The sequence below is a fragment of the Chelonia mydas genome, chromosome 6 (genome assembly GCF_015237465.2).
Source record: "Chelonia mydas isolate rCheMyd1 chromosome 6, rCheMyd1.pri.v2, whole genome shotgun sequence".
Lineage (NCBI taxonomy): Eukaryota > Metazoa > Chordata > Testudines > Cheloniidae > Chelonia > Chelonia mydas.
Window position 1 is genome coordinate 87,534,354 of NC_051246.2, and position 27,987 is coordinate 87,562,340.

A 27,987-nucleotide genomic window follows, 5' to 3' on the forward strand; every position below is an offset into this window, starting at 1 on the left:
AATACTCTGACCTACACGGCTACAATACCACCGCGGATGACAAACACGTCAACTGCTTTTGTTGCAACCAGCCTCATAGCCAAAGTTAAACTCATATTAAAGTTATATTTAATTGCCTGAAAAAGAGGTCCTGCAAGTCTTCCTGCTAAAGTGGAGTTCTTTCTTCCTTGATACTGCAGGAAAGCCTGGGATGGCATCTTCAGCACAGATTCTGTGACCCTGAGCAGCACAAGTAACATCTGCTCCCTGCAAAGCAATATTAAATTGAGTTACTTTTTCAGTATATATTTGGGCCATGACACTTAATAAATGATCATTGTCTACGTTTCTCCGCTTACACAAACATTATTTTTAAAAACACAGAAAGAGTAGGGTCAGAAACAGCCCAACATCGGTCTATTTTTAAAAAGTTTATCACTCCTGCCCCTTATTGCCTGTCTCTCTCCACTGCCACAACAAGGAACCCCTGCAGGATTCCCTTTCATATGTCATATAAGCCTTTCTACCTGCTCTCTCCAGGAAGCATGGCTCTCAGGAGTCCCAAATGGCAGCAAAGCTATTTTTAATTAGATCACTATTTCTGATCCTAACCTACACTTTTTTTTTTTAAAGCACCAAGTGAGAGTATTTGGCAGGGGACTGGTGTCAAAACAGAAGATAACTTTCTAAATATACTCTACCAGGTCTAAAGGGGTGGCAAGAAAGAAATGTCTTCACAGTCACAACTGAATAACATTGGTTGAAGGTTTGTTTAAAGTTATATGAGGCCTGTGAAGGTAGTATATTTAAAATTATCTATTGGAATTGGCTAGAAATTCCCATTTTGCTCCCAAGTCTCCACTGGATAGCAGAGAACCAAGTCTGACTACTTTTGTTTTTCCACATATGGATACATAGTGATGGCAGCTCTACTTATGAAGAACTCAGGAGACATCAGTAAGGGACAATGAAATTTAGATTACGATGAAAGAAGTTGGAAATTTAAAGATTTGCTGCTGCTCTCTGCTGCAGCAGACCATGGTGGCATTCTACTATTCCATTAGAACAAGGCGGCCGGGGGGGGGGGGGGGGGGGGGGAAGAGAAGAGAAGAGAAGAGACGAGACTGACTGACTGACTACAGAAATGGCTCAGCTTTGGAGCTGGGTTTTGCCCCATGTACCTGGTTCGTTAGAAAATAAAACTGGTTAAAGCGTGGATGGATTTTTGCATAAAAAATCCTGACACCAGAATAAGTTGCAGACAGGGATCAGTATAGACCTTTAAACATTAATTACTGAACTTGTATACACCCACTACCTTTAAGCTAGCCCTACTCCAACACAGATCTCTGAAAAGAATCTTCCTATAGCTTTCCTAGGTGGGTGGACAAGTACCCCTGGGTCAGAGAGTGGGACAAAGTAGAACAAAAACAGGTCAATGCACCTCCCCCCCACAAAAACAAACTGAAGTGGTCACAGGGTAATATGGACACCCTACCACCATGGGGGATGAAGTCGGGGGGAGAAATACCCACAGACAGGAAGTGGTAGAATGAGCATTCAACCCCAACATCCCTCCTCCAAAAGTGGTAGAGCTTGGCTTCCCCAGCTCTTGGCTCTCAAGCACTATTCCCCCCCAATGGGTAGTACTGAACCCAGCTTTTAGTAGGGTTGAGGCCAGGAAAGGGGATGGCTATATTCACCACCTTCCCAAAAGCTGATAAGACTGGTCCTGCCCTTGGAATAGAAGCCATCAGTGGCCACAGAGGAGGCATAGTTTATCTGTTTCTCTTTCCTCTCCCCACATCCCAAATGAACATTCAGCATTGGCCACTCAGAAAAGGTGCCCGTCTATGACCCTTTCAGTAGCTCTGGAGAAACGACAATTGCAGCTGCTGATCTTTGCCTCACAGGTCCACTGACCATCACTGATGCTGTCTTTTAGTGCTGAGGGTGTCTATTTCTATCCCTTCCACTAAGCAATCCCCTTCCAGCTAGGATGGAGGTGTCCACGTGTGCCTGTTGTAAGAGTTATCTAGGTTTATTTAAAGGGGTTTTTTTTTGCAGGGGGAAGGCAGGCGGTGGTCCAGATGTACTTTATACCCCCAACTCCATCAAAATGATACTTTAAAGTAAACCTGGATACCCATCACTCTTAAAAACACTGACTCATTGAGAGAAATTGACTCACTTAGTAGAAACCATCCCATTGGACTTCCTGGGTATTAAAAAGTTTTTAAAATATTTGGTCCAGTTCATTAAAAGTCTTAAAGATAAAAGCATAAGCTTTTTTACCAAGTCTTCTTGTCCATTGTTACTTGCACCACCATGTGACGGTAGATATTAAGAATGCGTTTACACATATCAGTGTGTTCATCCAAAAGAGTTTTAATTTCATTTGAAGGCTCAAGAAGGAATATATTTGAAGAGTTTATTATAAAAACCTATAAACAAAAGAAGTGGCAATTAAAATTATTAGACTGAGAAGCTAGCCAGTTTTAGCTCTGATTAAAACAACCCTACAGATAACTGTAGAAAATAAAAGTAAAGTAGTGATGTAAATTTCCATAGGTACATCACTGGTTTATCCGGCTTTAATGAGTGACGAATTCAAGAATAAAATTGGTTTAAGTTTCAGTTTACCAGAAGAGAGAATTTTTCATGTTTTCTATATAACATTTGTACAAGTTTCTTCAGATATATTATATGGAGAATTACTCAAGGCTGTGTTAAAACTGGAGAATATCCAACAGCATAAATCCACTGCTGTCCTCTGTAACACTGCAACCACGAAGTAACATTTGATAAAACCATGACAGTGTATCTATATATACACACGCTGTGCCTGACAATGACGGTGGAATTTCTATATTTTGGGACTTGAAGTTTTTATCCCACAGCGTGTAGCACGGCTTCCTAAGAGTAGGGTATTTGGGATATTTACCAAAGAGGCTGCCCTCACACTTAGCTATACAAAACTCCCAGAATGCTGCTCTCTCAAGATTCCAACACCCTAGTCCATACTGCCACAATGAACACTCTGTATCAGAGTTAGCCATGTACAGTTACCTTAAATTCTGTAAGGAAATGGATATCAAACAAGTCTTGCTTAGCATTAAAAAAACAAAACACAAAACAGCAATGGGGTCAATTTAGAAGAACAAAGAAAGGTGATTGCATCTTTGAATCATCATGTATGAGACAATGCTCCAAGATGAGCATCCTGACATCAATGTCTGCTGTGCTTGGGTCCTGGTCAAACTTGCCCAAGCTGAGTGCCAATGTTGAGACTTGGTCCAGTCTCGAGTGGTGGCAGGACTGCGCTGAGAATCTAAAATGAGTGGGTGAAAATCTTTCAGATGAAGACACACCTTTTGTTCTTTCTGTATGCAACTTAGTCTAACAGGACAGCTAGAATCTCAGTGAGCATGAGAATAGCTATACACATTTTGGAGACTGGCCATAAATAAAGATTAAAGACCACTGGAACACGTACATGTGCAAATTTCTTGAAGAGACTATTGCATTCAGGGTTACCAATGAAATATATACAATCCTAGAGAGGCCTCTTATTGCTAGTAAGCATTTCTCTAAGGTAAGAAGTGTTTGTAAATAGGCTTCCCAGCTGAAATGGATCTACTGATGGAACTCAACTGCCCATTCTCCATCTACTAGATAAAGCACAAGGCAAATCAAGCAGAAAGGGTACTAAATCTACTATGTTGTAAGCATTCGTTGATCACATATGTGATGTCCTGGATATTTACTTTAGCTGGCCTGCTAAAGCGCATTATGTTTAGAGCTTCAGGAACTCCAGCTTGTACCAGATGGGACACTATTTTTATCATGCACACCAAAAGTTAGAATGCAACTACAGGGATTCTTGGGACTCTGCCTATTCTTTGCTTCCTGGGTAATGAAATTATACCTGGATTATCCCAGGAGCAAGACACTGCTTTAAATACGGCCTCCAAAAGAGTTGAATATGCCTCTATGAGGCTGAAGGGGAGATAAGACATCTTTTGAAATGTTATATTGTATGTCCCAATGCCATTTTGGGATGCTGTAGTTTATACAACAACTATATGACAAAAATGCGGAGGTTTTCCCCACAGACAGACAGAATAATTTGGAGACAAAGTTAATATATCTCAGCATCCTCCAATTACTGATATACAGGAGACCATGTCAGGAAAGCTAACAATGCAAAAAGTGTTCTCTGCCAATACAGCAGCAAATGGGAAACAGAAAAGAAAAATAACTAATCAAGTCTCAACAGCCGTAGGCTACAAACTGATCTGTGCACTGACTTTGAATATCTACCTCTTGGATATGGATAATGCTCAAACTGATTAAGTATGGGAGTGTTCCCCCGCCCCTTTTTTTTTTTTAAAGCAACTATAATTTTTGACTAATTTATCTGTTTCAAATTCGAAGACAAAACATTTCAGGTATAATGTCTTTATTTCTCATTTTTTAGGAAACCATGAAACATATGGTATATTGTAAAATACAGCTTTTAATAAACAATCACACCCCAACTGAAAATAATATAGTTTGTAAGACTGACTGTACATTTGGGTAGCGTCTGAGTTACTGCACTGAGGAAAACCATAGGTTTAGGGCCTGATCCAGGGCTCATTTAAGTCAATGGGAATTCTTCCATTGATTTCAATAGGCATTCAACCAGGTCACTGGGGACAGTGTTAGTAAGAAAGAGTACAGAGTAGGATAACAGGTAGGACAAGAACAATGTGGAGGTTAAAGGAACCACTACTAGAATGAATAATTCCAGAGTGAGGTTGGTGGACACTACATTAATACTCCAGTGTAAGTTCTCACTCTTCCTTTCTCATGGTGGGAATAGAGGCCTCAAATATTTGCCTCAGAGTTGAGTCTGGCTTTCTGATTCTTTGGATTTGCATCTCTTGGCCTATACACGCATGAAGTCATTGGTTATATATCTGCAGATTTATTTTTTTGTCTGCTTTGGGTATCTGCAGCTCAATATTTAGTCCTTTGCTGGCTTTTTCCTCTTCAGGTTTTTAGAAGGGGATCTGGTAATTTTCCTTTTCTGTTCCACTGAAATGCAAGCAGCTGCAACGGAAGGGGGCTCTCAGCACCTTCTAGACTCAGCATGGCAGCTGTGCCTTCCTGGCCTGTGGAAGAAGCAGAGCAGAGATTAGTTATATTTGGCAGCAGGCATTTATTCCTGTTGCAGGACTAGAATGCTGCTGTGTGCTGGACTTGAAAGAATGTAGAGTTCCCACTGTTAAGGTCAGCCTCAGGAAGTCACTGGTAAAATACTATGTATTCTTTAGAATGTGTGCCATTAGTTTCAGAAATGTTTATTCTTGCTTAGTGCTTTTAGAAGCAAATAGTAAGGAACTGAATAATCATCATAAATATACTTTTCCAAAATTTCTAACGCTTTGTATGTTTCTGCCCTTGAATATTGTCTTTATTATAAGGAGAAAGAACAGAGGGTGAATATCTGTACTAAATAATTGTCCTTATCCTGCCTGCAAATGAGGAATTCTGGGCTTCATGTACCAACTACTTTATTACTGCTTGGGACTTTGGTCCCCAATAAAACAGAAAGCCTTAAATCAATCTGGTGTTCTATTTGGCTTTAATAAGTTTAAATAAGAGACCGTGTTAAATGGGTATAATTGCTATTTATCTCCTTATGATAATAAGCTATACTGACAACTACAAGCTTATAGAAAAAAGCAAGTTTGGTTGCAAAGGCAGCAGGAATGGGAGTCTGGTTATGCCACATTAACTTGGGGGTTTTTGGGCAGAGAACGAAGCAGCACCAGAGATATTCGAGGCTCCATTTGCAGCTTTGTTCATCTCTGGGAAACGGTAAGCTTACTTTTTTACTGGCAGCTATCATTGTCCTTATAACATCAGCATCTTGCAATGCTGACTCAATAAACCCCCTTCTATTTTCAAGCACACACCAGAAATAAGATTCAGTAAATGTAGAGAGAGCACAATACCTTGCATGAACGTCTGCCTCTTGATTGCTCTGGTTTGTCTCCTCTGCCAGCTGTGCTTCATGCGGTAAGATACGTTGTTCTGGACTCAAAGCATATTCATCTTACTCACTTGTCGAGGTGGCTCTGATAAACTGAGGAGGCTTGATCAGTGGCCTGGCCTGGGCCAAGAATAACGTACATCACATCAAAAAAAGGGCAGGTTATTCGTGCTGAACCAATACTACTGTTTTTGTCTCAGGACTTACTATACCAGAGGCTTTAATGTTCTCCCAACAATGCTTAGCATTTCATCCAATCCATAGTTTAGCTAATCTCCGACACTGTGCTGTAAATTTCCTTGTTGTTGTCGTCAAAGAGAACTCAATCTGGATGCAGTTATCACTTCAGATCTTGATTATAGCATCACAGAAACGTAGTGGAAGGGACCTCGAGAGGGCACCTAATCGATCCCGCTGCACTGAAGCAGGACCAAGTAAACCTAGGCCATTCCTGAGAGGTGTCTGTCCAACCTGTTAAAAACCTCCAATGATGGATTCCATACAACCTTCCTTGGAAGCCTATTCCAGAGCTTAAATTACCATTATAGTTGGAAAAAGTGTTTCCTAATATCTAACACAAACCTCCTTTGCTTCAGATTAAGCCCATTACTTCTTGTCCTACCTTCAGCGGACACAGAACAATTGATCACTGTCCCCTTTACAACAGCCCTTAACATATCTTATTTTCTCAAGATTAAACATGCCACTTGTTTTTAAAAAAAACAAACAAACAAAAAAAAACTTTCCTCATAAGTCAGATTTTCTAAACCTTTTACCATTTTTGTTGCTCTCCTCTGGACTCTCACCAGTTTATCCTCATCTTTCCTAAAGTGTGGCACCCAGAACTGGACACAGTATTCTAGCTGAGGCCTCAGAAATGCAGAGTAGAAAGGGAAAATTACCTCGTGTCTGGCATATGACATACCAGTTAATACATCCCAGAATAATATTAGCCTTTTTTTGAAACTCCATCACATTGCTGATTCTTTCAATTTGTGATCCACTATAACCCCCAAATTCTTTTCAGCACCACTACCACCTAGCTAGTTATTCCCCATTTTGTGCTTTATTATTTGTATTTCTGTAGCACTTACATGCTTTAGTCATGGGCCACAACCCTCCTGCAGCATTGTAAGAGGGAAGGGTGTGACCACAGGAACCCTTCAGTGGCCACTGGCAGAGCCCCCCTACTTCTCCCCCCATACTGTAACTTACATCAGGCCTGACGCACATTGCCCCAACACACTGTTGTCACAATCTCTCTCTCAAAGGTGTCATCTAAGGTATCGTATGTAAACTGGCAACATGCTGGTTCTGAAAATAATTGTGTGATGTATGCATAGATCGTGTACAAAGAGTTGTAGATGTGTGCTGGAAATATGATTTTAAAACGTATTTGGGAGGCACAGCATGAACCCAGACTTGTGCATTTACCTACGTGACTGGTTTGGTTACAGGCAAAAGGACAACAAATACATTTACAAGTAAAGTAAACAGACATCAAGCTAAACAAGTGGGGGAGAAGGCCATTTAACAACCATGTTGGGGGACAGAATCTGCACCCCAAGAGACCTGAGATTGACAATGGACTTTGAAGTACTAAAAAGGGGAAGCAAAGAGACAGTTTAGTTACCCTTCACCTAAAGGTCGATAGGGTACAGCACCTGTTGTGTCTATTAAATCCGATCCTTTTGGCCTGGAAGGCAAGAGTTGGTGGAAACTTTACTGTAAGCGAGAAACTTGCTTACACAAACATTGTAACTTGCTGAAATTAAGTTTTAGACACTAGAAAGTGTTGTTTGCTTTGTAAGCATACTTGCCTTCTATTCGTATTCAGTATCACTTCAATCTCTGTTTTTTTAATCAACTCATTCTTGTTTTATTACAAAACTATCTCTGAGCGGTGTATTAAACTGGAAGGTGAGTCCTCAGCGAGCTATACAGGCTGGTGTGTACATTCTCTGTTTGGAAGCAGTGAACTACATTTCTGTGAATGTCCATGTGATGTTGCACTCCATATGTTTATGGAAATATGCTTAGGAGTGTAAATATAATGTAACTGGAATGCGCTTTATGCAAAAGGTCTCTAAGGTATCATTACAAAGCTTATAATCTACTGAGTGTGTTCATCCTATTTGTATGAATATCATTCTTGTATCTGAAGCTAGAAATATGAAGTATTACTCTGAAGTCTTATTGTAACTATGCAAAATGTGGGCCATTAATGGAGCTTGGAATCTTGATGGCTCCCATTAACTAGGACAATTGGTGGTAAATGGCTGTGTTTACTTGTAAGCCTTCCTGTATACCTGTGTGCCAGCCAGTGGGTAATGAAGTCTCACAGGACATGTGAACATGTCACAGGATACTGAAATCCATCTTAAACCTAGTGCTTTTCCATTTAGAAGGAAGGGTGGGAACCCAGAGGGGAGACACAAAGGATTCCCACCTTGTGCCAAAGATATAAAAGGGGGTAGAATAGAACAAAGGGGGCAAGTCATGAGAAATCCCCTAGTTATCACCTGAGCTGGAACTGACAAGGACTGTATCAGGGGAAAGGACTGGGCCCAGGCTAAGAAGGAGTCTAGTCTGTGACAGAAGCTTATTGGAACATCTCTGAGGGTGATATTTACCTATATTCAGTTTCTTGAACATATTAGGCTTCGACTTGCGTGTTGTGTTTTATTTTGCTTGGTAACTTACTTTGTTCTGTCTGCTATTACCTGAAACCACTTGAATCCGGCTTTTTATACTTCATAAAATCCCTTTTGTTTATTAACAAACCCAGAGTAAGTGATTAATACCTGGGCAAGCAAACAGCTGTGCATCTGTCTCTATCAGTGTTATAGAGGGCGGACAATTTATGAGTTTACCCTGTATAAGCTTTATACAGAATAAAACTGATTTATTTGGGGTTTGGATCCCATTGGGAACTGGGTGTCTGAGTGCTGGAGACAGGAGTGCTTGCTGACCTGTTTTCAGTTTAGTCTGCAGCTTTGGGGGTGTGGTTCAGACTCTGAATCTCTGTTGCAGCAGGCCTGCAAATCTGGCTCAACAAGACAGGGTTCTGGAGTCCCAAGCTGGCAAAGAAAATGCGCTCAGAGGTAGTTTCAGCACATCAGGGGACAGTCCCAAAGGGGTCTCTGTGATCAAACCGAATGTACTAGTACATTCCTTAGTAAAGCTCACAGTCCAGTGAGGAGGGACTGGACACTGCAGAGGAACATCTCTGGGTAACTCAGGAGTCGGGATTCATAGATTGTTATCTGCAAGGCAAGATTTGGACTAACAGAGTCCTGAAGAGTTTGCTGGCAAGGCAGACAAGCTAATGTCTCATGGAGCTCATACCTCGTTTGGGAGCAGCAAAAAAACCTCACTTGCTGAGGCTGAGAGGAGTTACACAGGGGTTCAAAATTCGGGGTACCCAAGCAGGAGGTCACACATCTGTCTACACGTTCTACATTACAGGAACAGTTTTTCTTAAAATCCTCTTGGGTGTCTTTGTTAACTATTTGTACTACCGTAGTGCCTAGAAGCTGTAGTCATAGACCAGGACCCCATTGCACTAGGCATTGTACAAACACAGTAGTGACCCATGTGAAAGGTTAATGAGGTGGAGGGAGGAGAAAATGCACATCTCTGCTGCTACTATTGTTTGGCTGGATTCTGACAGAAGTGCATAGGATAAAACAGTAAAGGCTAGCTTCACGCCAGAAAAGCCTAGCCTGCTACTCACTAAGGCCTTGTCTACACTACAGCTGTTACAGTAGTACAGCTATGGCACTGCAGCTGTGCCACAGTAGCATCATAGTGTAGACACTTCCTTCAGCAATGGCAGGGGTGTTTCTGTCAATGTAGTTAATTCACCTCTCCAAGAGGTGGTAGCTAGGTTGAAAGAAGAATGGTACCATTGACCTTGCCATGTTTACACTGAAGGGGTTAGGTCAACCTAACAATGGGACTCAAGGTGCAAAAAATGCCGAGTGACGTCAATTTAATTTTTAAGTGCAGACCCAGGCCTGACTATCTGTGTGGACACTGCTACCACACTCTACTCCTATTTCAAAGAGGGGTAGCTCTTTGCACTGTTCATGAATGGCAGCAAGGTCTATCCAGATAATTTGCATAGACAAGCCCGATGAGACTTGCAGTCTCCTCCCTGCAAAAGTTTCCCGGTAACAGCCAAGAACAGCAGCCTCTATGTCTGCTAGGGAGAAAGAGCAGTTCTCCCTATTCCCTAGTACATCACATAAGCAGAGACTCATTAGACTCAGCTATCATCATATAGCCTACAACTTCAAAAAACTTATGCTCAGGTTGCCTGCTGAGCTCAGGAAAGCTCAAGGATTTTTTCATTCAACTTAAAAAAGAATGGGTTTTTTTTTGCTCAACAACTAAAAAATGACTAAGCATGCTCAGTGATCATCTAAGTGCTAATACAGTACTACTAAGACCTGTGCTCATAAATAACATTATGCACATGAATAATCTCATGGTGAGACTCCAATGTACACTGAACACACTCAATAAAAAAAAAAATTCAAGTTAAAAAAAAAAAATCTTCAGTGTCTTATAATACAAGAACAAGGCATTTTGCTCAAAATGTCCAAAATAACTGACCTCGGTGCTGAGACCAGTTATAGAAAATTTCAACTCCAAAAGCAGAATTTTCAGGAAGTTACAAATAAATGGTGGGAAAAAAAATAAGGCTATATAAACAACTCTAGCTAATCTTTACTACAGCATTTGCAACTTATTCAATACTAGTGTTGTAAGTTATTTCCAATTAAAATGCACCCATGCAAAGTTCCACAAATCCTCGTATTTGATAAACACCTAATTACATTTTAAAATGTAAACAAACTGTTAATACAATATGATTTAAATAAGTTAGGAAGATCTAATAAGTGTTTATCTCCAGCTATAAAATTAAGCCACCACATATATTCTAATATAGATAAAATTTCATAAAGTAAACAGGAGAGCACTCATCAATTCATACAAACAAACAATATACTAGTGTGGATTAGTTTAGATCATTTTTTCTGTAACACCCTATAGAACAGAGTACACTTTTGGATGTAGTAATGAAGGTATGGAATAAAGATTTTTTTTCATTGTGTGAGCCAACAGTAGTTAATGCAGTCCTGTTATACTATATGTTAAATTATGTCAAAAATGGAGAAAGAACGCAGGAAGTCACTAAGAACACAGTAAACTCTCATTATAGCTTTATTATCCATCCCCTTAATTAAATCTACAATCATTTAGCAAAGCTGAGATGTTATGGAATAGCAGACTCATTCTGTAATCATGTTTCGTTTTATCCATTAACATTTTATTTATACAATATTAAAGAAAACAAGTTAAACATAAAAGAATAAAATTGAGGTGGGAAGAGGAGTGCATTCCATACCTGTAACACTGATTGTACTCCGGCTCGTATATTTTGCTCAGTGATATCTATTTCAGATGTTTTATGGGAAGCATCTTGGTAGCAGCCATCTCTTGTCCAACTTGAATTTCGAACATGACCAGAGTTTGTTATTTTTTCCTGAAGCATAAAAATATTTTGTTTCTTAAACTCCCAGAGAAAAAACAAATGAGAATTAGGTTTTTGGCCTTTTTTTTTTTTTTTTAAATAAAAGGAGAAAATAAGAGCTGAAAATGACTACTGAAAGAGCAGCCTCCCTCCCAGAGACTGGGAAATGGAAGAAGGTGGTGTATGTCTAGGCACCTTAAAAAAAGAATACAATTTAAAAGAGTCTCAGAACAAATATTCAAAATAATAGGGGAGGAAATTAATTGCTACTTTGTCTCATTCTGCGTGGAACACTTTTCATATAGTGTAAGGATATAGTGCATAAGCCATCTCCCTAAGGTAGTTTATAGTTAGCAATGAACCATAAACTAATAAGTATGGATACAATTTTGTCACAGTAAAATTAGGCAAAATGTACAGAGCAATCATGGTAAAAAAGTACAAAATCAGGTTATGCCCAAGCCAGAGCCAAAGAAGTCTCTGAATCCGTGACCAAATCACATTCTTACTAATAAGCCATATTAGAGAGTACACTAGACTACTAATGCAGTCGTAGTCATCAGTGTCCTGCTCCTTCTTGTACTGAAGTCATTGGGGAATTTTGCAGTTGACTTAAAATGTGCAATGTCAGGCCTCAAGGGCATTTGCCTTTCACACTGTGCATCTAAGGTATATTTTATATTATATAAAACCAATGAAAACGCTTACAGCTATTCTGAAGGGAACTGAAAAAAATAACCACAGCATTTAAAGATGGTAAAGGTCTGCCTATTAGAGAAAAACTTATAATTTTGTTTTGGTCCCCAAACTGAGGCATTTTCTCTTAGGAAGCTCTTGGTAGGAGAATACACAGAGTCAAGTCCTAAATATACACATAATCACTAACATTAAATTACACTATTATAAATTTAGAGTAGGATTAGGTTTTCAAAAGGCATATGAGCAGTTAGGTGCCTGGCTTCCCATTGAAAGTTAATGGGACTGTCTGTGACTTTGAAAATCTCCCCCTTAAAATTTAATTTAAAATAGGATTTTTCTGTATTTGGTTCATTTCACTTAATGCCAGCCCCTAGAAGTCAGTTACTGCTGGGTTAAATATTTTTTCTGGTCATTTGCATAAACAATCTGAACAGAGAACGGATATGAAGGTGAGGTGCAGGCATGAATTGAATGATTTGGCAGCATAACTTTTATGGGTGGCAGGCACCTTCACTGGGCTGCTGCTCTATTTACTCATACCTGAAGGGACAGATTTATGCCCTTCACAGTTTTCATCTCAATATTTCCTTTCATTCCTCTTTCCCAGCTCCTGCACCAACCAGACTGCTATGTGGAAACGACGTACATATGCTAAATAGTTCAGAAAATGAGACATCTATTTAACAATGGTCTTTTTAAATTTTAAGGAGGTCTTTTTTTTTTTTTTTTTTTTTACCTCATCTCTCTCTTTTCCCTTCTCTGCTGAATTATGTTCTGCAACATTTTCATCACAATCTATATTTACAGATGTCAATATTTCTTCAGATTCTTTCATAAATAAAGGCTTATCTTCCTGTTGGATCCATTCCTGGTAAACCTTCACCACTTTCCTCATAGCAGCTGCTTCGCAAATTGGCAACAAAAATGCCTAGTTGGGGGGGGAAAAAGTTATAACATTTGGAGACACTTTATCTACGTTCTCACGATACTGCTAGTAGTAAACAATTTCAGGAGCATGCATTTCAATTTATGGATGTGATATGAAGATAGAAAGTGGACAACACGACTTAATTTTATTTAAAAAAAATTTAGGACTCACTATACTATCCATTCTGTCTCTTCGGGGCAAAATAGTGGATTTTTATTGGGGGAAAAGGAAAAGTGAGAAACATCCAACCCACTTCTTTGAACTCTAGGAAAGCTCCTACCCAAGCATCAGGCTCTACAGATGGAGAAACAGCTGCAGCCACTCTGCAGGAATTTAAACTAAAATGCTGATTTCCAACAGTATTAGTTTATTAACTTTCCCCAACACCACTCTGGAACACCCTGAAAGTTGGCGGGAGGGGGAAGGGCAGGAAAAAAGTTTGAGAGGAAAAAGTGACACCTGGCAAAAAAGCTTTGCTGTTAGGGACCTAGATGTAGTTAGCAGGGAAGGGGAACAGCAAGCAGTGGGACTCCATGCAGATCTGTTCCTGCATAGATCTTAGGGTCCCGCTGATATTGAACAAACTCTCATTAAAAGAAAGAAAAGAAAACTCAGTGGAAGCTACTGCTGCATCCAGTCACATACATGGGGGGAGAAAGAGTATGGGGCAATAGGATATTATATTAGCCATTTGAATTTGTATTGATAACAAAGAGCCATGTTTTACTGCTGCTATGAATGAGTGGCGCAAAACAGATGACAGAGAAAAGGCATTTTTCATAACTAGAGTTATGAAAAAAATGCATGTCAGGAAGCCAGTCTGCTTGCAAGATGCTGCTCTCTTCAGGAAGTATTATGTAACTGTGGGGCTAATACAAAAGTGCTCTCAGATCAGCAGTCTCCAACGTTAAGTTTTGGGCTTCTGCTAAACTTAACTATGTTCAAAGACAGCCTACATTAATGCAATATACTTGTTGGGAATTTCACTTTCTTTTAAATTCACAACTTTACCAGCTTGTGCACTTTTACTGTACTGGTTGTATTAAAAAGAATAAAATAAACTGAACCAGTGTGCATTTTCCAAGAACCATTGGATATACCAATATCCCAAAGAAATGCATGATTCTTGATATGAACAACTCATTCTCAACTTCATACTGAACACTTCAAAGGAGTATCAGAATGGGACCCAGCTATTCTGTGACTTCCAAAGTCAGCTAAAGAGTAGGATAGGCAACTGCTATCTTTTAGAGAGTTTCTTATGCTTTGGCTTTGTAACATAGAATGCTCTACAACTTTCACAGTACAGGAAATATGATGTAGCTGAGGGAATGCTGCTACACCTGCTGGGCCATGGTTATTAATGAATTCACAGACTCCAAAGCCAGAAGGGATCACTATGATAATCTAGTCTGATGTGTGCGCACAGGCTGTAAATTTTTTTCTAGAAGCTGGATTAAGCTTAGCAAGTCTTTTAGAAAGGTATCTAATCTCATTCTAAAGACTCCAAGGGACGATGATTCCATCATCACCCCTGGGGTAAGATCCTCTGATGTTTAATTACCCTCAGAGCAAGAAAATTGAGTCTTATTTCAAAGTTGAGTTAGTGTACCTTTATCTTCCAGCCACTGGATCTTGTAATTGCCTTTGTCAGCAAGACTGAGAAGCCCCTCACTATCAGATATTTTCCACATGTAAATATTCATACACAGTGATCAAGTCACCTCTCAACCTTCTCTGATAAGCTAAGCAGATGGAGCTCCTTAAGCTTCACATCACATTCATAGAATAATCAGGGTTGGAAGGGACCTCAGGAGGTCATCTAGTCCAAATCCCCTGCTCAAAGCAGGACCAATCCTCAACTAAATCACCCCAGCCAGGGCTTTGTCAAGCCCAACCTTAAAAACCTCAAAGGAAGGAGATTCCACCACCTCCCTAGGTAACGCATTCCAGTGCTTCACCCCCCTCCTAGTGAAAAAGTTTTTCCTAATATCCAACCTAAATTATTATTGTTTTCCAGCCCCTGAAACATTTTTGTGACCTTTCTTCAAACTCCCTCCAGCATTGCCACATCATTCTTCAACTGTGGACACCGGATCTGGGTACAGCATTCTTGCAGCTGTTTTACCAATGCTGTGTACAGAGGCAAGGTCAGTTCTCTACACCCATTTAATAGTCCCCTTTTATACATCCAAGGAGCACATTAGCCCTTTCTGCCACAGTAGTGCACTGAGTGCTCACTGAGGCAGTCATCTACAACAATCCCCAAATCCTTTTCCGAATTACTGATTCCCAAGACAGTATCCCATCCCATAGGTATAGCCTGCATTCTTTGTTCCCAGATGTATTAACCTTGCATTCACCATATTAACACACCTTGTATAGGACTGTTACCATTTAACTAGGAGATTCAGATCACTCTGTAGCAGTAACCTGTTATTATTTACTACCTCACCACACAGCATGTTATCTGCAAACTATCTTTTCCAGATTCATAATTAGACAGGCAATACTTCATAATTAGCTAGGCAATCCAGATGGAGGATTTTTGGCTCCCAATATAGTTACTACAATTAACCCAGATAACTTTGCTAAAATTGTCCACATTACATGAAGTCAAAGTTATGTCCCTCAAGTGATGAAAAAAACAAAACAAAACCAGGAAGCAGGGGCAGATTTTTCATATTAGTTGTTTTAAATTAGCTTTTGCTTTCTACACACAAGGGAGAGAGTGTGAGGTGGAAAAAACAGATGGCAAACTTTGCTGAACAAAAACCAACGTGTTTACCATCGGCCTAAATTTAAAATGAACAGTGTAAATAAAAACACAATCAAAGCTTTTACACTTTTGTACACTCTTACTTAACACAACCTATTTGAAACAAAAGCTATCAATATGATCAGGGTTTAAAATAAAAACAAACAAAAAAATCTTCCACACTTGATGGTTTCTTTACCTGTCGAAATATCTCTGTAAGAAAGTTAACATTACTTCTTTTAGAAGAAAAGACTTTGCGGACTATTTCAATATCAGTTAGATGCTCTTCATCAATACTACAAAGGCTAGAGGAACTTGGTTCTCTCTCTGTTAGGGTGCTTGTATTAGAATGAGATTGTTCTGGCTCTGTATTTCTATCCGGTCTATCAGCAGTGTCATTTTTACTGTCTTCTCTAGAAGCCATGCTAGCAGCTGCTCTCTGAAACAAAAGAGCAAGAAAATGAGCAAGAAAATAGTTCTAGTAATATAATTTGAATACAATTCTTAAAACAGCACAGAGAATTCTGCAGACAATGTGAGAAATAAGTATCTCAAAGCGCTACATATCTACTAGGTTATGTAGAAAGTTAGTGGTTGTCTGAAGCCAATTAAAGTACAGATCTCAAGCACAAGGGAAGTCCAGTTATTGTCCAGTCAGATCAATGACCTTCACTACGAATTCTAATCTGTGTTGCCTTTATTCAGTTTGCTAACCTATAATCAGACATTTCTTGGGAGTATTTAAAAATGTTATCACAAACAACCCAGTCTTACAAAACCTCAGCAAACAGAGCCACAGAAGTCAAATACAATTTGGATTGCTGGATTGGGCTTTAAGGGAAACTGAGCATATCACTCTATGCAGAGAAGTAACTGTAGATTTACTTCAACAATTCACAAAAAGTAATTTATAGATCAAAACATTTCATTAGGTGAATGAAAACAGTACTTCGCAGTATATTTCTATTATTTTGGTATAAGATTTAAATATTTGGCGATTCTTTCCATATTGGATTCAGGCCTGGAGATTTCATTTAATGACAAATAGTCTTTCTTCAATTAGCTAAAACCAAGGATATGTCTACAAAGCGTTTTAATGTGGCTGTGTAATCGTGGCTCCAGCTCTCCCAGTGCTGTAATAAAACCACCTCCGTGAGGGGAATGGCTCCCAGCACTGTAGCACTATCTACACTGTCACTTTACAGCGCTGAAATTTGCCTCCATCAGGGGTGTGTTTTTCCACAACCCTAAGCAAAGAAAGTTTCAGCGCTGTAAGTGGCAGTGTAGACAAGGCCTAAGAGAAACATACAGTGGTAGAATTTCAGTGTTGACATCACAACAGAAGACTACTAAGAAATCTTTCAAAATAGAGAAAAACTATTTCAAATGTGCGTTTGGTGATACCTGAATATTCTTTGGCACAATTTCACCACCTTCCATCCCAGGAATATGAGGTCCTGTATGAGGTTTTGGCTCAAGCCAGAAAGATACCAGCCATCGAATGACAATAACACGAGCCTTAAGGAAAGGTTCCTTTGTGCAATATGTTGCTTCATTGGTTTCAGCATCTTTCTTTACCATTACATAGTGTGGCTTTGGTCTCATTTGTGGTATCTCTGTGATGAAAAGCAAGCATTTTAAAATTAGTGTCAGAAGAAAGGCTTACCACCTCAAAGCCCTATCCAACCCAATTGAAATCCCAGGGTTTCTGGGTTTTTGAAACTCCCAGTGCAGCACAGTCATTAATTCCACAAGGGGATGGGACAGACATTCTCTCAACAGCAATAAAAGAGAAGAGCATTAAGCTTCAAAAGGCAGCCCCTGGAAATTGTATTTGTGGCTTAGAAGGCTGCAAACATTTTCTGCTGGATGAACCGCTCCATTTACCCCTTCTTTATGCTCTCGTTTGTGGGGTAACAAACAATTCTTAACAAGTAAAGTTTAATTTATAAAGTACCTTTTTATCCAGATGATCCCCTAAGCTGTTTTAAAATTATGTACTGTACTGAGGAATTACATAGCCTGCCACTGATATGGAGTGAAATCCAGCAAAATTTTGACAGCGAACAACAACACTACGCTACTGTTCAGAACAAAAAAGTAAAAGGAAGCCACCTTTCAGTTAAAACTACATGAGCAATTTTAAGTGGCAGAATGTAATTACCCAAACTGGACTTTGGCCCAAACAAGCACATTATTTTCATTTAGGGTGGGAAGAAACTGTTGTAGGTTTATTTAGAAATGAAAATTTGTTTATAATTGATCAAATAGGTTATTGAGCAACAATTCACAGATGAAGTAATTAACCCATTTTGCAGAGGATCATATCATACCAATTAAGCCCTGTGGTTGAACCTCTAGGGGTTGTGTGGGGAAGAATGCAGGTGAATCAGATGCAAAGTGATGTCAACACACTCCTTAAGTGGGACAGAAAAGCTATCCTTGCTGATCTATGTGGGTCTAGTGTGGAAGGTCATGAAGGGAACAGGCAGTGGGCATACTAAAACAAGTGTCATGAAATCTATGTTGATGTAGATCCACGGTTCCAGCACCCCTGGCACGGTGGGTTCAGGGCCTCTATTCTAATCCACAGGCTTTAACAGCAGTTTTGAGCAACATACAACAGCCCTTGCTGGCTTTTGTGGAGGCCAGCAAGTGGGAGGAAAGTGTGTGGCATGAATTTCACCTGCCCAACCACTCTTCCCTTATAGGCTTTGTTTAAATTAGGATGGAAAGGTGTGTTAAATTGCGTTAGCTAGCTTAATCTAACAACCCCTTTTAAAACTCTAGTTAACACAAGGCAAGTTATATTTTAACATATGCAAAACTTGTCAATTTAGAGCTTGGGAGATGCCACGGTCTTAACATGACCAGCCTAGCACACGCTAACATATAATTTGCCTTGTCTTGACTAAACTTTAGAAGGTATTATGGAGTCCAACTGATCTGGCTCTGTGTCAATGGAGTGGATATTACCCAATGAGCAACACGCTAATTTCTTTTGGATCCACAGAACTAACAGTTTTTTCTCTCTTCTAAATGTAATTTATCCATGATAAAGGTGCATTACGTTTGATTTTTTTTTTTTCAACTTGGTTCTTAGAGCAGTGAGTGTATCCAAATGACTAATATGGTTTAGATAGAACAGCAGACTGCCTCCTGGGATAGAAGCTTGGCACTACGATTGGCTCACCTAGAAGCTAAAGAGCGAGTAACATTTTGGAGAAGAGGAACCTAAGAAACTTGAAAAGATCTTGTCTAATTTTTTTAGAAACCTTTGATTAATTCTTAAGTGGATGGAAACAGATAATGCTTTCTTTTCCCCTCCCTGCCCTTGTTCCTTCTGCTCCTTTTCCTCCCACCCCATTCCTTTATATATTTTTCTTTAAGTTATTCCCTTCTGTTGTCCCCTGCTGTTTTTTGGAATGTGGAATGAAATCAAAACTATAAATTTAAAAAAATGATTAAGTATTTAAGAGTTAAATTTATTTAAAGTGAATCAGAGCAATACAGCATCCTGACTGTTAAATAATTAAAAAGAGAGGTCAAGTGGTGTTTCCATCAATACAGGTGAACTCAGTAGAATTGAAACCATACATTATAGATAAAGGCCATATTTCCTAACAGTAAGGGAAATGTTTTTGATCCAAGTTCTCTGCAAGCAGCATCATTCAAAAAAAGCTGCATCTCTATACTGTAAGTTACAAAATGTTTAAGCATCTGTACAATCATTAAACACCACTTACCAAGTACAGGATTATACAAACTGGTCTCCTTACAGATGTTTGGGAAAATATAAGGCAAGTAATATTTTTTAAAATATGAAAACAAGAATGAAAATCCCCTTTCTTGGTTTTCCTTGTTCTTCCATTCTAAACTCTTGACCTTAAAGAAAAAAAATTAAACTTTTTGAGGCTGAAACATGGAATATTTGTTTCAATATTTCCCAAGTATATCAAATGTTTCAGAAGTTTGCTGTAGTTTTCTTTTTTTTTTTTAAGTTGTCAAAAGTCAAACAAATTTCAGTTTTAATTAAAGGTCAAATGTATTTTAAAGATTTGCTAAACGGAGCAAAGATAAAGTAAGAGGAAAGATCCTATTGCTTAATTATACAAGAGAAATTACTACATTAGGACTGGATTGTATGCATTTTAATAATTATGTTACATTTTCAAAATGGTGGGAGGGACTGGCTATCTGAGAGATTAGTAAAACTATGCAAATCTTTTCCTCTAAGCTCTAGATTCAGCAGAATACTTAACCATATATGTAATTTTAAGCACATGCAGAATCCCACTGAAATCAGAGATCACATACTTTTAAGAATATCAAGCCTGAGGTGGCCCCTCCAGAAGTGGGTTTAATTTGTAGTAAATCATCCTGCTTTGTTTCAAAGTTACCTTATAAAATATAAAAGTATATTTGTGCTTACCTGAAAGATTCCTTTCTTTTTTGTGTGAAAATGTCCAGAGATCTATTACAATAGGTACTTCAGCCTGCCTGCAGTTCAAGAGCAGAACCAGACCTGTCAATCACTGACAGCCGGGGTATGCTCTGCTTTCTGAAGTTCCTTCCAGTTCACGTAACTTCTACAGCCAGCATAATTCAAATATACTTTCTTAAATTAGAGATTGATTTGTTTTTCCTCAAAGCATATTGACTGCAGAATACGGTAAATTCAACCTACTGACAACATACCCAAATCCTTGAATGTCAGTTTACATCTCTGTCCTGGGTAAGCCACTTGTCTCCAGAATGGGCTGGATCTGTGGACCTTAGTACTCAAAAGTAGGAAAATTTTCAGGTAAGCACTGAGAAGTTTTCCTATTCTTCTTCATGCTAAAGTCCACAGACCGATTAGAATGGGATTTTCAGAGCAGTGCCCTCTCAGGGATTATCCTTCAAATATGGACTTCCAAAACAAGATAAAGGAGATACTTGTATGTAATCTATCTAGTCGAGGGCACTAAGACACCGAGAACTCTTCTCCAAAAGAAGAGAAGTAGCATTGGCTATAACTGGATGACCAATATGCAGAATTTGGTCAACTAATGGCCATCTGCAGATCTCAGTACAGGACTACTCTGCTCTGCAATTGTGAGTGCGCCTAAGAACTAGACTGATGCTTAATTGAAGTAGGAACAGTTCTTGAATTTACTCATGGAATGGATGCTACGACACAGTTATGAAGAGTACCCGTCTGAATTAAAAAGTATAATAATGGTACTTTGTTAGAGAAAGCTCCCAAACTCAGATAAACATCTGATTATAGATAGTAGCCACTGGGAAGCCTAGTCTAATGGACAGGAAATATAATGACACTTTCCTTCAGAGATTCAATCTGGGTAGTGCTGGAAGATGCAGAACGAGGTTCCAAGAACACACTGAATGACCTTGCAGAGTCGGAATAAGGTGGATGCCCAAATGAAGCATTTAATATAGGATTGTACAAAACTTCCTTTTCTTTAAAATGTTGAGAACATTATACCGAATCTTAGCAGAATTTGATTTTTATAATTTCTACAGATAAAAGTAAACATTAATGTTAGCATCTTTTTTTTCTTATGGATTTTAAATGTTCACAGTTGTGGAAAATTATGGGGAGGATAGTTAATGAGATGATTAGACAATGAACGTTGAAAGATTGTTAACAAGATGCAGATGACCCTAATGGTTTGGTGTCACAGAAACAATCTTCTCATATGATACCTTGTTCCCAACAGTATTCATCCTCCCCAGCCCTATGACTGACTTCCCTGGCACCATGTCTCTATTTGACCTGAATCAAAAGACAGCGATTTGGTTCCTGAACTATGTATTCTTCAGTCTTCTCTCTACAGAACCCTGATCAAAAACATTTTTCAGGAAGAGATAAGTGAACTTCCATCTTCTCTAAAGCCATTAATATTGCTACTATGATCCCAGAGAGACACCCTGGAATCACACGTCAGTTCAAATGATAATGATCAAATTTGGGAAAAGAAAAAGACTGCCACCTGTCTGCAAAACATAAGAATTGTCCGAGGATGGTAAAATGGGAATTCTTGAAGAAAAATCTCCTTTAGGAACTTATTTAGATGATTCAGCTAAGGCTGTGCTCTGTTCTCAATTCCCAGAGGATAGAAATAGGATGCGGAGAGGGTTTTAATGCTTTGATCTGAAGAAAGATTATGGATGATTTCATTCATGTAGTGGCCTTTCCATGGGTTGTTGAGACTGGGAGTGGGACAGAGCTGTTTCTAAAATTCTTGCACAGCTCCACAGGGTCTCCCCTCTGGACAATATCCAATGATCCCATCTGATCAAAGCTATATATGTAGCTCTAGTATTCCCAAACTGAGAAAGCCTGGCATCACATGGGGTCTTACTCCACATGGAGCTGGTTAAGAGGCCTGCATATATCTCTGAATAGAGATGAGAAATAGAGATCAGATACTGACCCTGCACTTGTTCCAGATACCTCTTGCAAAGAGATATTTTCTCATGTTGTACTTCAGAGTGTTTCTAATTTCCCATATCACCAGTATTCATTTCCACAGTACCTGGCAGGACTCAGGATTGTAAGCTGACTTTACTGATGACTGAGTAGTCTCAGCTTTCCATAAAAGTTTTCCCATTGTATCACTCAGACAGCTGGGAACTGCTTTGTCCGAATGTCTTACCCCAAGAACCAGAGACCCACTATACATGAAACAGGATTTGAATCCCATTTCCCCCTCATTCACTTTTTATCCAGGGAGAAGCTCTTGGTCACACAATTTTAAGTCCCAAAAAGGCCATATTCCTTACAATTAGGGCTGTCAATCGAAGTTAACTCACACGATTAACTAAAAAAAATTGTGATTAATCGCACTGTTAAATAATAGAATACAAATTGAAATTTATTAAATATTTTCAGATGTTTTTCTACATTTTCAAATATTGATTTCTATTACAACACAGAATACAAAGTGTACAGTGCTCACTTTTTTTTATTACAAATATTTGCATTAAAAATTATAAGCAAAAGTAGTAGTATTTTTCAATTCACCTCCTACAAGTACTGTAGTGCAATCTCTATCATGAAAGGTTTCAGAGTAGCAGCCACGTTAGTCTGTATTCGCAAAAAGAAAAGGAGTACTTGTGGCACCTCAGAGACTAACAAATTTATCTGAGCATAAGCTTTCGTGAGCTACAGCTCACTTCATCGGATGGCTGTAGCTCACAAAAGCTTATGCTCAAATAAATTTGTTAGTCTAAGGTGCCACAAGTACTCCTTTTATTTCTGTCATGAAAGTGCAACTTACATATGTAACAAAAATCTCCATATCTGCTCTCAAAAACAAAATGTAAAACTTTACAAGTCCACTCAGTCCTACTTCTTGTTCAGCCAAATCGCTAAGACAAACAAGTTTGTTTACATTTACAGGAGATGCTGCTGCCTGCTTCTTATTTACAATGTCCCCTGATTTGAAAACAGGCATTTGCATGGCACTTTTGTAACTGGCATTGCAAGGTATTTATGTGACAGATATACTAAACATTCGTATGCCCCTTCACGTTTCGGCCACCATTCCAGAGGATATGCTTCCATGCTGATGATGCTGGTTAAAAAATAATTAAATTTGTGACTGAACTGCTTGGGGGAAGAACTGTATGTCTTCGGCTCTGTTTTACCCGCATTCTGCCATATATTTTATGTTAGAGCAGTCTCAGATGATGACCCAGCACGTTTATTTTAAGAACGCTTTCACAGCAGATTTGACAAAACGCAAAGATACCAATGTGAGATTTCTAAAAGTAGCTACAGCACTTGAGTCAAGATATAAGAATCAGAAGTGCCTTCCAAGATCCGAGAGGGATGAGGTGTGGAGCATGCTTTCAGAAGTCTTAAAAGAGCAACTCTCAGATGCGGAAACTACAGACTCCAAACCACCAAAAAAGAAAATCAACCTTCTGCTGGTGGCATCTGAATCAGATGATGAAAATGAACAGTCTGCACTGCTTTGGATTGTTATCGAGCAGAACCCATCATCAGCATGGATGCATGTCTTCTGGAATGGTGGTTGAAGATGAAGGGACATATGAATCTTTAGCGCATCTGGCACGTAAATATCTTACGACACCAGCTACAACAGTGCCATGCAAACACCTGTTCTCACTTTCAAGTGACATTGTAAACAAGAAGCAGGCAGCATTATCTCCTGCAAATTGTAACCAAGTTTGTTTGACCGAGTGACTGGCTGAAGTAGGACTGAGTGGACTTTTGGCTCTAAAGTTTTACATTGAAAAATAAAACAATTCAGTTATTTTTTGTGCATAATTCTACATTTGTAAGTTCAGCTTTCATGTTAAAGAGATTTCACTATATTACTTGTATGAGGTGAATTGAAAAATACTATTTCTTTTGATTTTTTACAGTGCAAATATTTGTAATCAAAAATATAAAGTGAGCACTATATGGTTTGTATTCTGTGTTGTAATTGAAACCAATATACTTGAAAATGTAGGAAACATCCAAAAATATTTAAATAAATGGTATTCCATTTTATTTTTTTAATGGTGCGATTAATCGCTATTAATTTTTTTAAATTGCTTGACAGCCCTACTTGCAATATTATCCACCCACATTAGCACTGCTTGTAAAAGTATGCAGGGGCACTTAGGGAGTCACAGAACAGTTTTTATTTGTTTATTTTTGTTGTACTAATGACACCTGGAAGTTTTCATGTCCCATGGAGGGGACTGAAATGATGCCAGCCCACGCATGGCTAACTTTGAAAGGCCTGTATAGTGAAGAGACCAGTCTTTCAGGTAAAAATCTCCCCAGTTAAAAATCTTAAGTCACTGATCAGGATAGCCACATTTATATGCAGTAGTGATACCACATTAAATTTTAACTAGTACACAACTGGGAGCCTACTGGCCTCATAAAATGGAAGCTGGGAAAGAATGAAAAAAATGGAGAGCCATGAAAACCCTTTACTGCCTGCTGACTCTTCCAGATCTGGGATGCTGCCCCTCTCATCACTCCATAACCATCTGCCCCAGGGAGGAAGTAGAGGCAGTGGAGAGGCAGGGAAGCTGGGAACAATTATCTGGACATTAGGCCATGGTGACTGGGAATGATAGCCCAATACTTTCCCATTCTTTTAGGTATGGCAGGAAACTCCTATCCCACTATTAGATCCTTCAAGGCTACATGAGAAGGAATATATAGCTACAGGTTGCCTTGGGTTGCTGTACACCTCCTAAACTTAGTTTTACAGTGAACTCTTGCCTCACAATCTATCCTCTGGTGTTTAGATATATTATTTGATTCGCAACTGATTTGGACTGGATGTCTTCTTCCCCTTAGGAGAAAGAATTTCCTTGGGAGGTTCAGGGAGGGGTGCACACCAACAGGCATCAGCATATGTTTATGGCCTGGTCTTTTCTGCTCTGATCTGCCATGCTGCAATCTGTGGAGCTGAGCAGGGGAAACAGGCACTGAGGATTATCTGCTCTGCTGCACTCAGTAAGGTGAGCAGGGAAAACAGAACTAATTAATTTTCCCTTTCAGAGTCTTTTCCTATAAGCCTGCTTCAGAGGCAGTATGAAATCAGGCTCAGAAGACTCCAAAAATATGTCAAGAGGCTAGTGATCTCCCTGTCCTCCAAGCGGCTTGATTTATGCGTTTTCCCTCCCACAAACGGGCCTCTCCTGAGTTCCCCAAGAAAGGTACTGACTCCCCAGAACTAGATCCCTCTCTATTGAATGGAATTTACATGCACCAGATAAGTCTGTTTTCCCAGGAGGTTTGAGCCTCGGCCATGAGTTGGGATTGCCAGGGGAGCAGAGTTAGAGGTGGCAGCTGAGCCCAAAAGCCCCTTACTGCATTCACTGGCATCAGCAGTGTCCAGTGCCCTCCATCCTTGGTTCAGGGGAGAGGAGGCGGCGGCAGCAGCTGAGCTCCACAGTCAGAGGTCTGGTTGATGGGCTATAGGACTCAAGTGCGACCTTCCATCTGGCAGTGTGCCCTTCTCGCTTCACTTTCCTCATGTACTATGGGGAGAAAAGGGCTGGCTGCCCCAGAGCAAGTTCTTTTTCCATTCCTGCCTGGCTCATTTCCTGCCCTGGGAAAGGAAGGGAGCTAAGGGGACCCTACCCAGCTTGTGCTGGGAGGGTGAAACTGCATCCTGCCTGCAGAGCCAGCAGAGCTCCCCAACATGCTTCATCCCCTTTTTGAGTAAGGCTCTTTTGCCTCTGGGTTTTCCTCAACCTAGCACACTCCCTGAAGCCTGCAAGAGCATCAGCTGCTGAAAACACCTCAATAGCAAAAGTGGATTTTTGGGGAGACTGTCCCCTCAGCTCCAATTACGCCCTAGGGATGCACCTGGGAATTAGACAGACATATTATTGGATTAAACTGTTAGTCTAAACATTTGAAATAAAGTTTGAAATTTTTCCTCACAAAAGCTTGGCAGCAGGTAAAGTTGGGTTGAGCCGATCAGTCGCACGGGGGCAGAAAAAACTGGAAGTAACTTCCAGAGGCCAGGCATTCCCCTCCTATCAGTGACTGACAGGTCTGGTTCTGCTCCCAAGCTTTAAGCAGGCTGAAGTATCCACTACAATTGATCTGTGGACCTTGGCACAAACAAGAAACAGACACTTTCTGAAAGTATATTTTCTATAAGATACACTCTTGAAAGGTGAAACAAAATAATTAGTCATTCCTGTGTATGTTTACAGTGCTGTTGGTCCATTACAGTAGATGGATCAAAAATAATTACTTTTCTTCTGTTTGCAACCTATGGAACATACCTGAATTACTATGTATTTCAAAAGTGCTTCTAGAAAGTAGCTTGTAAGATCTTCTTGTCCTTTATCTCCTGATTGTGGAGGGACAAGTGGAGTAATTTCCTCTACAGTCACTTGCGCTGTCCAAAAATAAAAAATAAATTAATTAACATACTGGAACAAATTATTAAACAATCAATTTGTAAGCACCTAGAAGGTAAAAGGGAGATATATAATAGCCAACATAGATGTGTCAAAAACAAACCATGACAAACTAATTTGATTTCCTTTTTACCAGCCAGGTGAATAGGAGGGAAGCAGCAAATGTGATTTATCTTGATTTTAGTAAATTCTTGGACACAGTCCCACATGACATTCTCATAAGCCTACTAGTGAAATGTGGTCTATATGAAATTATTATAAGGCTGGTGCGCAAATAGTTGAAAAACTATATCCAAAGAATAGTTATCAGTGGTTCACTAGCTGAGAGGATGTATCTACGGGAGTCCCACAGGAGTCTGTCCTGAGTCTGGTACTACTAAATATTTTCATTAATGATATGAATAATGGGATAGAGAGTATACTTATTAAATTGCTAATGACACCAACCTAGGAGGGCTTGAAAGCCTTAGGAGGACAGGATTAGAATTCAACACACCTTGACAAACTGGGGAATTGGTCTGAAATCAACAAGATCGAATTCAATAAAGACAAAGTGCAAAGTACTAAACTTCAGAAGGAAAAATCAAATGTAACAAATACAAATTAGAGAATAGCTGGCTAGGAAACAGTACTGCAGAAAAGAATCTAGGAATTATAGGGGATCACAAATTGAATAAGTGATGCATTTGTGAATAAGGCTAATATAATTGTGGGCTGTATTAACAGAAGGGTTGTATGCAATACACAGGAGATAACTACTCTGCACTACTTGGCACTGGTGAGGTCTCAGCTGGAGTAGCGTGTCCAGTTTTGGATACCCACTTTAGGAAAGATAAGGACAAAATGGAAAGAGTCCAGAAGAGAGCTACAAAAATTATAAAAGGTTTAGAAAACCTGACCTATGAAGATGGATGAAAAAAAATGGGCATGTTTAGTCTTGAGAAAAAGACAACAGAGGGGATTAGATATCAGTCTTCAAATATATTAAGGGCTATTATAAAGAGGATGGTGATCAACTGTTGTCCATGTCCACTGAAGATAGGACAAGTAGTAATGGGCTTAATCTGCAGCAAGGGAGATATTGGGAAAAACTTTCTAACTACGAGGAAAGTTAAGAT

At 39.3% G+C, this 27,987-nt stretch overlaps 1 protein-coding gene across 9 annotated transcripts in view; it reads right to left on the minus strand.

Annotated features, from left to right (window-relative positions):
* RALGAPA1 (Ral GTPase activating protein catalytic subunit alpha 1) overlaps positions 1–27,987 on the minus strand; it is a 241,989-nt gene that overhangs the window by 184,266 nt on the left and 29,736 nt on the right. For all 9 annotated transcript variants that reach the window (XM_043550010.1, XM_037900616.2, XM_007065253.3 and 6 more), the window contains exons 7-14: positions 26,732–26,847; positions 19,696–19,834; positions 17,354–17,565; positions 16,149–16,388; positions 13,000–13,191; positions 11,439–11,576; positions 2,275–2,423; positions 117–246 (exon numbers count right to left, since the gene is read on the minus strand). In XM_043550010.1, the coding sequence (XP_043405945.1) occupies positions 117–246; positions 2,275–2,423; positions 11,439–11,576; positions 13,000–13,191; positions 16,149–16,388; positions 17,354–17,565; positions 19,696–19,834; positions 26,732–26,847 (1,316 nt within the window). The remainder of the gene's footprint in view (positions 1–116; positions 247–2,274; positions 2,424–11,438; positions 11,577–12,999; positions 13,192–16,148; positions 16,389–17,353; positions 17,566–19,695; positions 19,835–26,731; positions 26,848–27,987) is intronic.